The following is a 12496-nucleotide window of genomic DNA, read 5'->3' as shown; positions in this document are numbered from 1 at the left end:
TTCTGTTAAGACGTGACATGACAAGAGCTCTGCGTTCAATAAGTTTCCTTTTGATCTCTATCAGTGAACATCTTTGTTAGTGAACTATAGAAATGTGCATTTTGAACGAAAGTACAGAAATTAGGTTAAAGACTAAAGCTATGGAATAGAGATGTAATTACCTTTCCGAAAGTTGCTGCCCCTGCAGGTTTAAAGTCTTGTTTCTTACAAAAGTCTAGGTAGTGAAGGTAGAGAACACAACGCGGTAAACAAACACCCTCTGCCAGTTCATAGTTCTCACTGAGCCTTGAGCAGAGCAGACATTGGAAAGTGTTGAGAACATTGGACACCAACAGAACATTGGAGAGGGACGTCTCAAGTTAGTATATACACATTTTAGAATCGCATACACCACGGATTGATACAAGCATTTAAAATAACATACACCACAGAGTGATACAAACATTCTAGAATGACATACACCACAGAGTGATACAAACATTTTAAAATGACATACACCACAGAGTGATACAAACATTTTAAAATGGCATACACCACAGAGTGATACAAACATTCTAGAATGACATACACCACAGAGTGATACAAACATTTTAAAATGACATACACCACAGAGTGATACAAACATTTTAAAATGGCATACACCACAGAGTGATACAAACATTTTATAAATGACATACACCACAGAGTGATACAAACATTTTATAAATGACATACACCACAGAGTGATACAAACATTCTAGAATGACATACACCACAGAGTGATACAAACATTTTATAAATGACATACACCACAGAGTGATACAAACATTCTAGAATGACATACACCACAGAGTGATACAAACATTTTATAAATGACATACACCACAGAGTGATACAAACATTTTATAAATGACATACACCACAGAGTGATACAAACATTTTATAAATGACATACACCACAGAGTGATACAAACATTTTATAAATGACATACACCACAGAGTGATACAAACATTTTATAAATTACATACACCACAGAGTGATACAAACATTCTAGAATGACATACACCACAGAGTGATACAAACATTTTATAAATGACATACATCACAGAGTGATACAAACATTTTATAAATGACATACATCACAGAGTGATACAAACATTTTATAAATGACATACATCACAGAGTGATACAAACATAAACATGTAAGAAAGAGGTATACGCTTCTCATGTCCAACAATTTTATTTCAAAAACTCATTGAAAATAACAGATTTTTATCTTAGAAAAAACTTGACAATGGGTGTACCAAGGTCACTAAATATTGTCCAATGTACACACACAAAAAGGACATTTTTAGCTATACTTATTGTAGAATAGGTCACTCAAGCCTTTGAATAGTATGATACTCTTTATTGTTGGACGCATCAGTAGTAGCCGTGAAGGTTAAAACATTCCTTTGCTTCATCCATGGGCAAGTCACATTCCGAAAAGGACGCCCCGTCACATAGCTTTGCTTCTCCCTTACACTACCATCTGTTGTAGTCGTCAAAAATTAAATAATATTACTTTATCTCCTTCCAAAAGAATTGCCTGAGATTTAGATACACACATTTGAACAGTCAATTACAATTTAACGCTGTGTAAGATAAAATACTTTTTCTTTTTTTTTTAAATCAATAGATCTATTCGAAAGGGTATCTCCTTTCTTAAAACCTTTCAACATATATTTAGATTTCTTTGGCTCGTCAGGTCTAAATCAAGATCCAGCCCTTATCTATACCCGTCCTTTATACACACTCAGTTAGTTATAGCCCATAAATATAAACTATCTATTCTTTGCATCCTCCTTAGTCTCCCTTCCCTTGACACAAAGTTCACCCAACACACACGCACCATCAACACTTAGGCAATTCAGTTCTCGATCAAGAACTTTAGTAATTATTCCACATAAACAGTTAGTCTTGAAAGTTCAGTAAATCTAAATTATTTATAGAAAGTGTTTTTTTCGTCTTAAGTACATAGTTAATTTTTTTTTTAAATTGACAATTCATCCTTTATTCAGTGGATGACCTTTTGTAAGAGCGATTACTTTGCTCTTGAGAACTAATAAAATATAAATAAACAAGATTACAAAGACAGTTTGTGTGGAAACACAAACTCAAAATCGGCCACCGAAGTGGTCCACCCAGGCAGGCTTTAATATTTTAGAAAGAACATCAAAATGAAATTATATCAAAGACAAATGAGAGATAAGAATGGAGAAAGAAGGTTGACAGATCTTGTGTAGTGCCCCAACGGTACAGCAGATCAAAGGATAGGTGCAAGTGAATGCAAAGTTAGATGTGAACCTGGCCTAACTAGTTCCCCTTTCAGACCTTGTGGTCTCTAGGGCAGATGATGTAAAGTTCATCTGTTTTTGTGGACTACGGTTAACGAGGGTGTCATGTAGCCAGCACAACGACCAACCGCCTTTACTTTTCCCTAACTAATATCAGGTACCCATTGGAACTGGGTGGATTCAGAGGCGCCTAAGTATTTCGAAGTTGAAAATCCCAGTCTTCACCAGGATTCGAACCCGGTGCCCCCGTTTCGGAAGCCAAGCGTTTTACCGCTCAGCTACCGCGCCTCTCCTGGCCTAATTGAAGTCTTATAATTGATGTAATTGTTTTGAAAAGGCTCAATCTCTCTTCGAATGCTCAAAAAAACAAACAAAATTAATTCCCGCAAGTAAAAAAATTAACGAAAATGAAGTTTACAAGATTACTATTCGTTTTAATTTAGGTCTAACTTATAATGCATACTAATTAGCTTTTTCTCTTTAAAAAACTGCTTGCATAACTGATTTTAAAAATTAGATTTTTCGCTTTCAGAAAAAGAAAAGTAGCCGTTGCATCAGAACTTTGAATGGTCTAAAACAGTGGTTCCCAAACTTTTTTGTCTCGTAGACCCCTTGCCATGTTTTCTGGTTTTCCGTAGACCCCCTGCTTAAGTTATATTGAATTTTTGAAAATTCATCAATTTCAAATTACACATAATTAAAACTACATTTTAAGTTGAACTTTTTCTTAATAACTCTATTAACTGGCACAAATTAAAACCCATTATAGAACAGTGAATACGTATAGCATACAATCACTAAACACATTGGAAAATTTTTGTTTTTAAAGTCTTGCAAGCTCACCATCCGTTGCTACGGAGATAATTTTTCTTATAGGGATTTGCTGTTTTATGAAGTAGTTCTTTAAAACATTAAATATTTATGTGCCTTAAACATCATAGTAAAGTTTTCACTTGGAGCAGTTTTTCATGGATTTCTTGAGCCATAATAATTTTAAAAAAAAACTCATTACCAGACAAGGTTGACTCAGCCAGCTGTATAGAGAAATATGTTGTTTGCAGAAATATGTCGTCTGCAAAGACTTACATTAGAAGAAAGAAATATTTGACTACATTCCAACAGAGCTCAAGAATTTAGTGAGCTCTTCTATAAATCCATTGCCCTAACAACCAATGGGTCAGAGTTTGCATGGATGGTTCTCAGAAATCCACCACAAACGGAGGAGCTGGAATACTCATTTAATGGCCCAATGGAGAAAAAATAATTTAAAAATTAAGTTCATTATAACTAATGAGCTCTATGACAACCACAGTGAAGAAATAGGAGCACTGGAGCTAACAGCTACCATGCTAGCGAATCAGCCAAGTTCACTAAACAGTTGTTTTTTTCATGGCCGATATAAAAAATAGTCCTTCAAAGCTTGACAAACTCTGATTCCTCCTGAGTAAAACAACTCATGATGTCTGAAATGACGTTCGGTAGTCACCTTGCCTGCTCGCATCTCCAGTCGGGAGGTTTGGGCTAGGATGTAATTATCCACATAATCTGAAGGAACATACAAAAGATTTTGTACAAAACATATTGGGTCACATTGTAAAGCTCAACAACAACAGCAAGAATGCTGTTCTCCAATGTTGAAATAGAAGGAAATAGAAGGCTGACACACTTGCCAAATGTGAGAAAACAAATACACACTTCAACATCGCACTCTATCCGGAAGAAATGAAGAAACCAATAGTCAATTGTAAAATCGAGAAATGGACAAGCTCTCATTCGATGACATCTTTTATTATCTATTCCGATAGGACCACCTATAATTTTTCACATCAGAACCGTACACATCATAATGAGAAAACATATGTTCCAGAAGCTCAAAATTGGGACCATTGACTTTTGCCCTTTTGGAGTGTCACCAGAGAATGCCAACCATGTCTTCAAAATTGCACTCTTCATCAAGAGGCCCAAAACAAGACACCGGCCACAGAACCCAAACATAAAATTCTTTTAATGATATAAGTTTGTGTAAGAGTTTTTACAATTTCTTCAACGGCTGTTAAAATAAATAATTTGCCTATCGTGTGAGGTTTTCAGTATTTTACTATAAGTAAAGAGATATAGTAAAACATTCACTAATCATCATCTTCTCAATGTCAGGTCAAAGAGAGATTTTTATGGTTGTTTTATAAATTTTATCTTTGAGTGTTTGAACGTTTTGCAAACCTTTATCTTTTTTTTTATCAGGGTGGCATCATCTCAAATGATCCTCCAGCTTAATTGGTTTCATGGCATCATAAAAAATGGCACATTAACACTCGCTTGTTTGACAAGGAAGTAATGAAGTTCAATTTCAAATACTTAACGCTGTACAGTCTACATTTCTGTTTGTTAATTTTATAACTAGACAAAACTACACTCTTTAAATCTAGTTATTAAATTAAATAAAACAATTTTTCATTCAATCAGGATGATAAAAATTTTAAGGATTTCCTAAGGTACAAATCATAAATGTGTGTATGAAAAGATTCCCATTGTCAAAATTAAAGTCACGACATGCTAAATTGAGATTCTTTATCATAGACCCCCTTGCACATCTCATAGACCCCCAATTCCCTTTTAAACTTTCGTAGACCCCTTGGAAGTCTTCATAGACCCCTGGGGGTCTATATAGACCACTTTGGGAATCACTGGTCTAAAATATTGTGATGTCGGATTTTCAATATCTTTTCTAGTTTACGAGATCTAAACGGGACGGACGGACAGAAGGACAGACATTTCGCACAAAACTAATAGCGTCTTTTCCCCTTTCGGTGGCCGCTAAAAAGGAGCATTTATTAAGCATTTATTAACCTGACTATTTCTCTCTCCCCCGAAAAAAAAATCTTTGTATAAATCTATTCAGAGTAATTTCAGAGTATATAAAATTATAGTTTGGTTATACAGACTTACAACATGAAAAGACGGTAGTCTAGACTGAATTCTACATACCACTGTGCGTAATGTTTCTGAACATGACACAACCACAGAGTGATTTGTTTATTTAACCCTTTGGTGAATAGAAGCTGGAGTTTCCACTGAAGTGTTCGAGATATTGATCTCTAGACCAAATTTAATTTTAAGATGATTATTGAAAAAATATAACGCTCAAGCAAGTTTTATCTGTGTCGCCCATTAGCTGGTAATTTTTTTTTTCACAATGCTGTAAAATTTTTTGGAATATCTTTAGAGCCGTTTTAAAGATCCGTGCCTGTCCACCCATGAAGAGTTAGCAAACTAAATAAGAAGTTTTGGAAAAAAAAGATTTTCCTTTTCAAAATTTAGTCAACACACACACACACACACACACACGCATTCACACACACTAAACCTGCAAGATCCAATTACTCGCCTAAAGCACAATGCAGTGATTTCTAATAAATGTGCATTAAGATTTAAAAGTGAAACAAAAAAATGGTTTTTGAAATTGGCCGGTTGTAGAATGTGCCAACCAGTAAAAAAATATACAAAAATATTTATCCCCTATTATTGTTGACCTACATATAAGTTTATTATAAGTTGCCAAAAAATCATTATATCATTTACTACATGGACTCACCATTTCAATGTAGCTGTTAGTTGCTTGTCCTTAGAGGAAATACCCTCCTCCATATTAGGTTGACCATCGTCTTGCTTAGGGACTGAAGATTTACAGAATATAGAATCTTTAACTAAGCACAACAAAAAAAAAACAAAAACAAAATAAAATCACGCAAAATTCATTTTCTAATTTAGTTGTAGATGTCAGCGGTGCAGAGACAGTGAAACTTATTTGTTTCTGACCCAGTTTCGGTGTCTGACGGTTAACAATCAAGAAACTTAACTTTCATCTAACGATTAGAGCTGCGTCGACCGAAGAGGTCTTTAAATCTTTATTTAAAAATCGCAGCATTTACTAAAACCTCGAATCAGAATCCAATCGTCTTGCCACTTAGCTACACACACATCAAGTGTTCAAGTCTATAATAGTAGGCTTTACAATGTAGGACTAAAGTTAACAGATTTAATTTGCTAAAGAGTACTCACCAGGGAATATGTTTTGGTTTATTTGAGTGTCAAAAGTTTCTTTACTTGGTGTTTTTTCTTGACAATATTGACTAGATCCATCGGTTGGATAAATAACATTGGTACTCTCACTAAAATTATAAATGGAGTCTTTGAGTTGTATTGACATCTCTCCTTTAGATGCTAGTTTTATTTCATGACTAGACAACCTGCCATTATGCGGTGGTATACTTTGAAACGACATCGTATGTGGCTGTGATATCGAAGCAGGGTATGCAGCAAGGTCTCTTTGTGTACAGTATGTGACTTTCTCTGGTGTCAAGAAAGGATATGTCACCATGCATCTATGCGTAATAGATTTAATCGTCGGCTCACGATGACTGAATCAGAGACCCTGGCTCAATAATGTCACAGGTCGACATGCCTTAAGACCGCTGCGTCTTTCATTGTGTGATGTAGCTACTGCCAACAAAACATTTTTTACGAAAAAAAAAATATGTTTAAATGAAAGATTACTTGATACACCTTAATGCCAGCTAGGAGTTGAATTTTTCTGGGATTGTAAGACCACAGTTTGAAAGAGCATCTGAAAACTTGTGTTCGCCACTAACTCTGTAATTAATCCAATTAATACGAAAATGTTAATTTTATACATTTCGATGTAAAATTTCTTCTTTTGGGCATATCTTTAAATATATTATAAAATATATAAATAAATACATTCTGTTACTGAATGGAGACAATGATAAGGACGGAATAGTCAGATCAAGTCTGACTTTATGTTCATTTGTGTCTCAAAAAATTATTACTAACATAAATAATGCCAGCCATTAGAAATTAGAATAAATATTAAATATCATGGATTATTTTGAGCATGTTATTAAGTAACGTAATTTACTTTATATAGGCTATGTTCTTCACCACGTGTTACATAAACTTCAGCATAAAAGATCCGCATTTCTTTTTCTTTTTTTGTGAAATGAAAAAAAACCATCCACGTAAAGACTTGGATCTAGGTCCTGCAATCAGTCAATGGAACAAATATGTCCATTGCTCTAATGATAGGAGTTTGAACGTGTGGTCTCTGCCCTAACAACCTTTTTTTTTTTGCCCTCCCATTCGCCGTTATCGATTGAATTGATGGCAATTACGACATCTAAATCTAAAGGATCTTAGAGAATCCCAGGTTACTTTATCACCTGGTCATTTCATCTCTGGTCACTTTATCCCAGGTTACTTTATCACCTGGTCATTTCATCTCTGGTCACTTTATCCCAGGTTACTTTATCACCTGGTCATTTCATCTCTGGTCACTTTATCCCAGGTTACTTTATCACCTGGTCATTTCATCTCTGGTCACTTTATCCCAGGTTACTTTATCACCTGGTCATTTCATCTCTGGTCACTTTATCCCAGGTTACTTTATCACCTGGTCATTTCATCCCTTGATCAAATAAATAATACTTGTAAAAATGAGTTAACACTAATTTAAAAACATTCACACATGGTTAAATTGGGTGTGCTTTGTCCACGTTTGCTGTCAGGCATTTGGAATCATTGTTACAATATTTTGTTCTGTGAAGTCGGCTATTCTCTTTGCAGTCGGCTATTCTCTTTGCAGTCGGCTATTCTCTTTGCAGTCGGCTATTCTCTTTGCAGTCGGCTATTCTCTTTGCAGTCCGCTATTCTCTTTGCAGTCGGCTATTCTCTTTGCAGTCGGCTATTCTCTTTGCAGTCGGCTATTCTCTTTGCAGTCCGCTATTCTCTTTGCAGTCGGCTATTCTCTTTGCAGTCGGCTATTCTCTTTGCAGTCGGCTATTCTCTTTGCAGTCGGCTATTCTCTTTGCAGTCGGCTATTCTCTTTGCAGTCGGCTATTCTCTTTGCAGTCGGCTATTCTCTTTGCAGTCGGCTATTCTCTTTGCAGTCGGCTATTCTCTTTGCAGTCGGCTATTCTCTTTGCAGTGTAACCTGAAACATCGACAACGACGTCCTCGTGTTATTAGGAGCGATCTTTGTCTAGTTTTGTTTTTAAAGTGTTGATTCAGCATCTTGGAGGTCTCTTTTTCAATTCCTACTATTAACTTACATTCTTTTCATGGTTTCTGGAAGTTGGAAGGAAAATATGTGTCGGTAGACGTCTGCACATTTTTGAAACTGAACAGCGAGGTTCCCTTCCAACTAGATAATCTGATTCGATCTGATCTTGATTCAGATTCGATCAATTTTATTTGAACATAAAGTATATATTACTTCTTATATTTTCTGTTGATATCCTTTCGTAACACAACTATCCATTAAACTGATTAAATAGTCGTTTCGATTCCAGCTCTTCGTAGTTGGGACCATTTTACTTAGGCATGAATACTATCTATCTCTGATCTAGATCTATGTAGTTTATAAGTGAGGCGCAAAAATCCCACAGTCAGAGACACCCCATGGCATCCATAAGTTCAGCTAATCATATAATTATAATTATAACCAGTAACTGTTGCCTCCGTGCTGTTTTAGCCATTTTCCAGCCGCACCAGAGTTTCTCTCTGGGGCGTATTCCTAGGCCTTAGATTAAGGGGCCATGGGTAGCCCATGCGTCATGGTCCCTCTCTCGGCCTTGCTGATGTGATCTAAAGTAGCGCTTTTCATTACATTCTGCAGAAGATGCCGGAGGGAATATCATTGTTGATACAAACAACGCCTAAAGGGCTTCATTCCTGATTTTCCTCGAGGTTTTCTCCTGAACCCTTAGTACCACAAGGCTATCTCCAAGATGAACTGCTTTACTAAGCCGACGAGCTCCGTCTGCCAAATGATCCCGGTTTTAAGGCGCCAGGTATCCGCCTAGTAAGAGCAGTTTTGATGAGAGCATAAAATCTAAGCCACAATAGCAGACCAGGTGCTAGACTTAAGTTGTTAGAGGCTATTTCAGACGCGTGCCGTTTGGAAGTATTTTATTGACAATGGAAGCTTATCCCCATTGACACCTGGCATAAGACGCAGCCAATTAATCGAGTGTATTTTTTCTTAAGAAGCGTATTTCTGCGGTAGTGAGCCATTTTATATGGCGATAATATTAAGTCCAAGACTCTAAAGAGAGAGAGAGAGAGAGAGAGAGAGAGAGAGAGAGAGGAACTAAAACACTATATAAATACTTAGACACAAAGATAATGGCACATTTCAAATAACCTTGGGCTAATTCAACGGGTTGTCTGAATCAACCAGGAAAACCAATGACTTACTGAGTTGAAGTCACTAATTAACATACACGACTACATGGATGCGCGTAGGATGTAAATATTTTTTTCTTTGAAGGAACTCCCTGTAATGTTTTAGGTAAAATAAGCACTGAAGACATTCCACTATGTTGTAGCCAATATGGAGGTTTTCATACATATTAGACAAACTATAAATAGCACACTTTCTGGTGTATCTGATGTATATATTGAAACTAAAGGAAGTGTTTCAACGCAATTTTGTAGAATTTAAAAGCTATTTTCAACGAGAGAGTTTTGCACATTTAGCACCACAGGATCAAATTATCTTAACTCCTTGTAGCACAAATAAACTCACAATGAAGGAAGCATTAAACTGTCACTGTATGACTGTGGTACAACTCATAACTTATTTATAAACAAATGGTCAACTAAAAAGAGGTAGGCCTATTAAAAAAAAGAGTTGTTACGGAGATCAACTGCTACGCTTGAGATATTGTCATCAAGAAAGTAATACATTTGCAATGAGATTTCAAATAACATTTCTCAGGTATGTCTAGTTTAATAATGTTTTGAATAAATTATACATAGGCCTAAGCTAAGATCTAATTCTAGATCTATGTAGATCTTCTCTAGTTACAAAATAAATAAAAATATTAGCTCCATTTTTTTTTTACTTTAAACCCAACCTATCTGAAAAGAATAGCATTGGCTTTAAAAGTTAGATCTAGAGATTTTTTTTATCTCCTCAATCACTGCAAATGTTCTTTAAAGAAAGTGCCATTTTAAAAACACCCGGATATATTAAGATAAGATAAGATAATTTTATTCATCCAATCAAATGGAAATTCAGTTTGACTACAACTGACAACCTCAGCATAACTACTTTATAAAAACAATATGGATGAAAAATTCGAACAACATTCACTCACGAAACACATACACACTCACAACCAGCGCTTTATGAATTGGACTCCTATGTAGTTCTCGATGTCGACAGCTGATCTTGTATCACTCTGACCGATAGTAGCATAAAGGAGTTTTTAAATCTTTCTGTTTTATCCTAATGGAAAAGAGACGACCACTTCGTTCAGATCTTATGTAACAGTGGTTTAATGGGTGCAGGTTGCCTTTAAGAATCGTGAGTGTTTTGGAAATGCATCTTTCTTGAAAAAGCTCTTCAAGAGATGGTAGCTGTATTTGAGTGATATACGATGCTTTTTTAATTAGTCTATTAAGTCTATGTCTTTGTGCCATTGAAGTATTACCATACCAGCAGGTGATGGCAAAGTTGATTAGACTGCTGATAGTTGCTGTGTAGAAGATTTTCATTATTGTTTTGTCTATGTTAAATTTTCTTAGCTTTCTGAGATAGAAAAGTCGCTGATGAATTTTCTTGTATATGTTTTGACAGTGTTCATTCCATTTTAGTTTGTTGTTGATAGTTGTACCTAGATATTTATATTCTTGTACCTGTTCTATGGTTGTGTAATTGTGTATTTTAGAACATATATAACTATAGGTTTGTGCATTTGTTTAAAAAATACACCAAGAATTTTAGCACTTTTTTTTTAAATAATAAGTTGGCCGATTCAAAAGTTGACCCTCTTCTGTGTCTAATGGCTAACGAATATATGGCCATCACTACAACCAAACGACTGTAACATTTCTTAAATCAAATTTTGTGATTTTATCGAAATTCGGATATTTGAACTTTCATTTTTGCTAGGACAAATTTGTACAAGTGCTTCTTCTTTTGCATTGCTATGAGAGATTAACATGCATGACTAGATTGACCTAGGAACACGCGTAGGACGTAATCATCTTTTTTCTTTTTTGAACTAACGTCTGATTTCATAAGATGAGTTTTACGTTTTCTATGTGTTTGTGTGTTGGAAGAGCCAGGGGATGAGGGACCTAGAACAAGTCTTTCATTTTATTTTTACAGCTGCAATTCCCGTACAACATACCCAATTAACTGAAATGCTCAAATACATTTTTTCAAACACTAAATTTAAAAAATCACTAAAAAATCATTCAATATTAATTTTCTTCACATTTAAAAAATGATTCTTTTCATGTTTTGACAAAAGTTAATTTTGGAGATTAACGTTTATACTTCATTTGTTGCATTATTCATTTCTAACATCCACTTGAACCCAAACTCTAAAGAGTAATTATGGTTCTCTGTGGAGGGCTTTTGTATACAACATCAGGTGTTTTATAGTTGCAGTTCAAGGCTTATTCTCTTGATAGAAACAATGGCCACACTTCGTTTGGAACTAGCAACGTTTTCTTGACATAAAAAAGAACTTGACTAGATTTATTCTGTTAGGCGCTTCCGCGGTGTCTAATTCAAATAACTCAACGAAATCCAATAACACCGGCGAAAGGCCGAACAATCAATTTAAGTTAGTTGACGCTGCTACTGAATGTCGAACAAGAAGTTTAATAACAATGGAGGGTACCGTCGAATGTTAACTAACTCTATACGTTCATAAGAATCTTCCTATCTCTAATGCGTTCTGGAGGTAGTCTGTTTATCTTGGCTGATAGTTCCTTCAGCCTACAACCTAGTCTTGTTTTTACTAGTCACGTGATTGTCTCTAAGTCAAAACTTCCCCTATTTCCGAAACAAATAATTAATTCCTAATTATGCCATAACAATTAGCATAAAGAATGTCTAAAAATAATAATGAAATACAACAATTTGAAACGATGGATATTGTTTGAATTATTTATGAAATGTAATCCACTTACATTAGTGATGTTATCGACCCTTACATCCAAATGCAGCATTGTTTTAAGAAGTCTGAGTTGAAACAACAGTGTTTAAGTCTGTATTTAAAACAAAGAGCAATATCAAGTTGTGAGATAAGCTGTAATGTGTAGCGCGGTGCTGGCCAATCAATGTTTGTTGAATGTAAAACTCAAT

General features: G+C 35.3%; 1 protein-coding gene across 2 annotated transcripts in view; it reads right to left on the bottom strand.

Annotated features, from left to right (window-relative positions):
* Nucleotides 1–12464, bottom strand: part of LOC106063812 (DNA-binding protein RFX6-like) — a 36086-nt gene extending 23622 nt beyond the window's left edge. The window contains exons 1-4 of one of the 2 annotated variants that reach the window (XM_013222276.2): nucleotides 12322–12464; nucleotides 6376–6966; nucleotides 5909–5990; nucleotides 162–285 (exon numbers count right to left, since the gene is read on the bottom strand). In XM_013222276.2, coding sequence (XP_013077730.2) covers nucleotides 162–285; nucleotides 5909–5990; nucleotides 6376–6694 — 525 coding nt within the window. In that variant the 5' untranslated portion in view covers nucleotides 6695–6966; nucleotides 12322–12464. The remainder of the gene's footprint in view (nucleotides 1–161; nucleotides 286–5908; nucleotides 5991–6375; nucleotides 6967–12321) is intronic. The other variant, XM_013222277.2, reaches the window with a different exon arrangement.
* Between the last annotated feature and the right edge of the window lie 32 nt (nucleotides 12465–12496).

Source organism: Biomphalaria glabrata, chromosome 10 (assembly GCF_947242115.1).
Source record: "Biomphalaria glabrata chromosome 10, xgBioGlab47.1, whole genome shotgun sequence".
Taxonomy (NCBI): domain Eukaryota; kingdom Metazoa; phylum Mollusca; class Gastropoda; family Planorbidae; genus Biomphalaria; species Biomphalaria glabrata.
The sequence above is the reverse complement of the archived record's forward strand: the minus strand, read 5'-3'. Positions and strand labels throughout refer to the sequence as shown.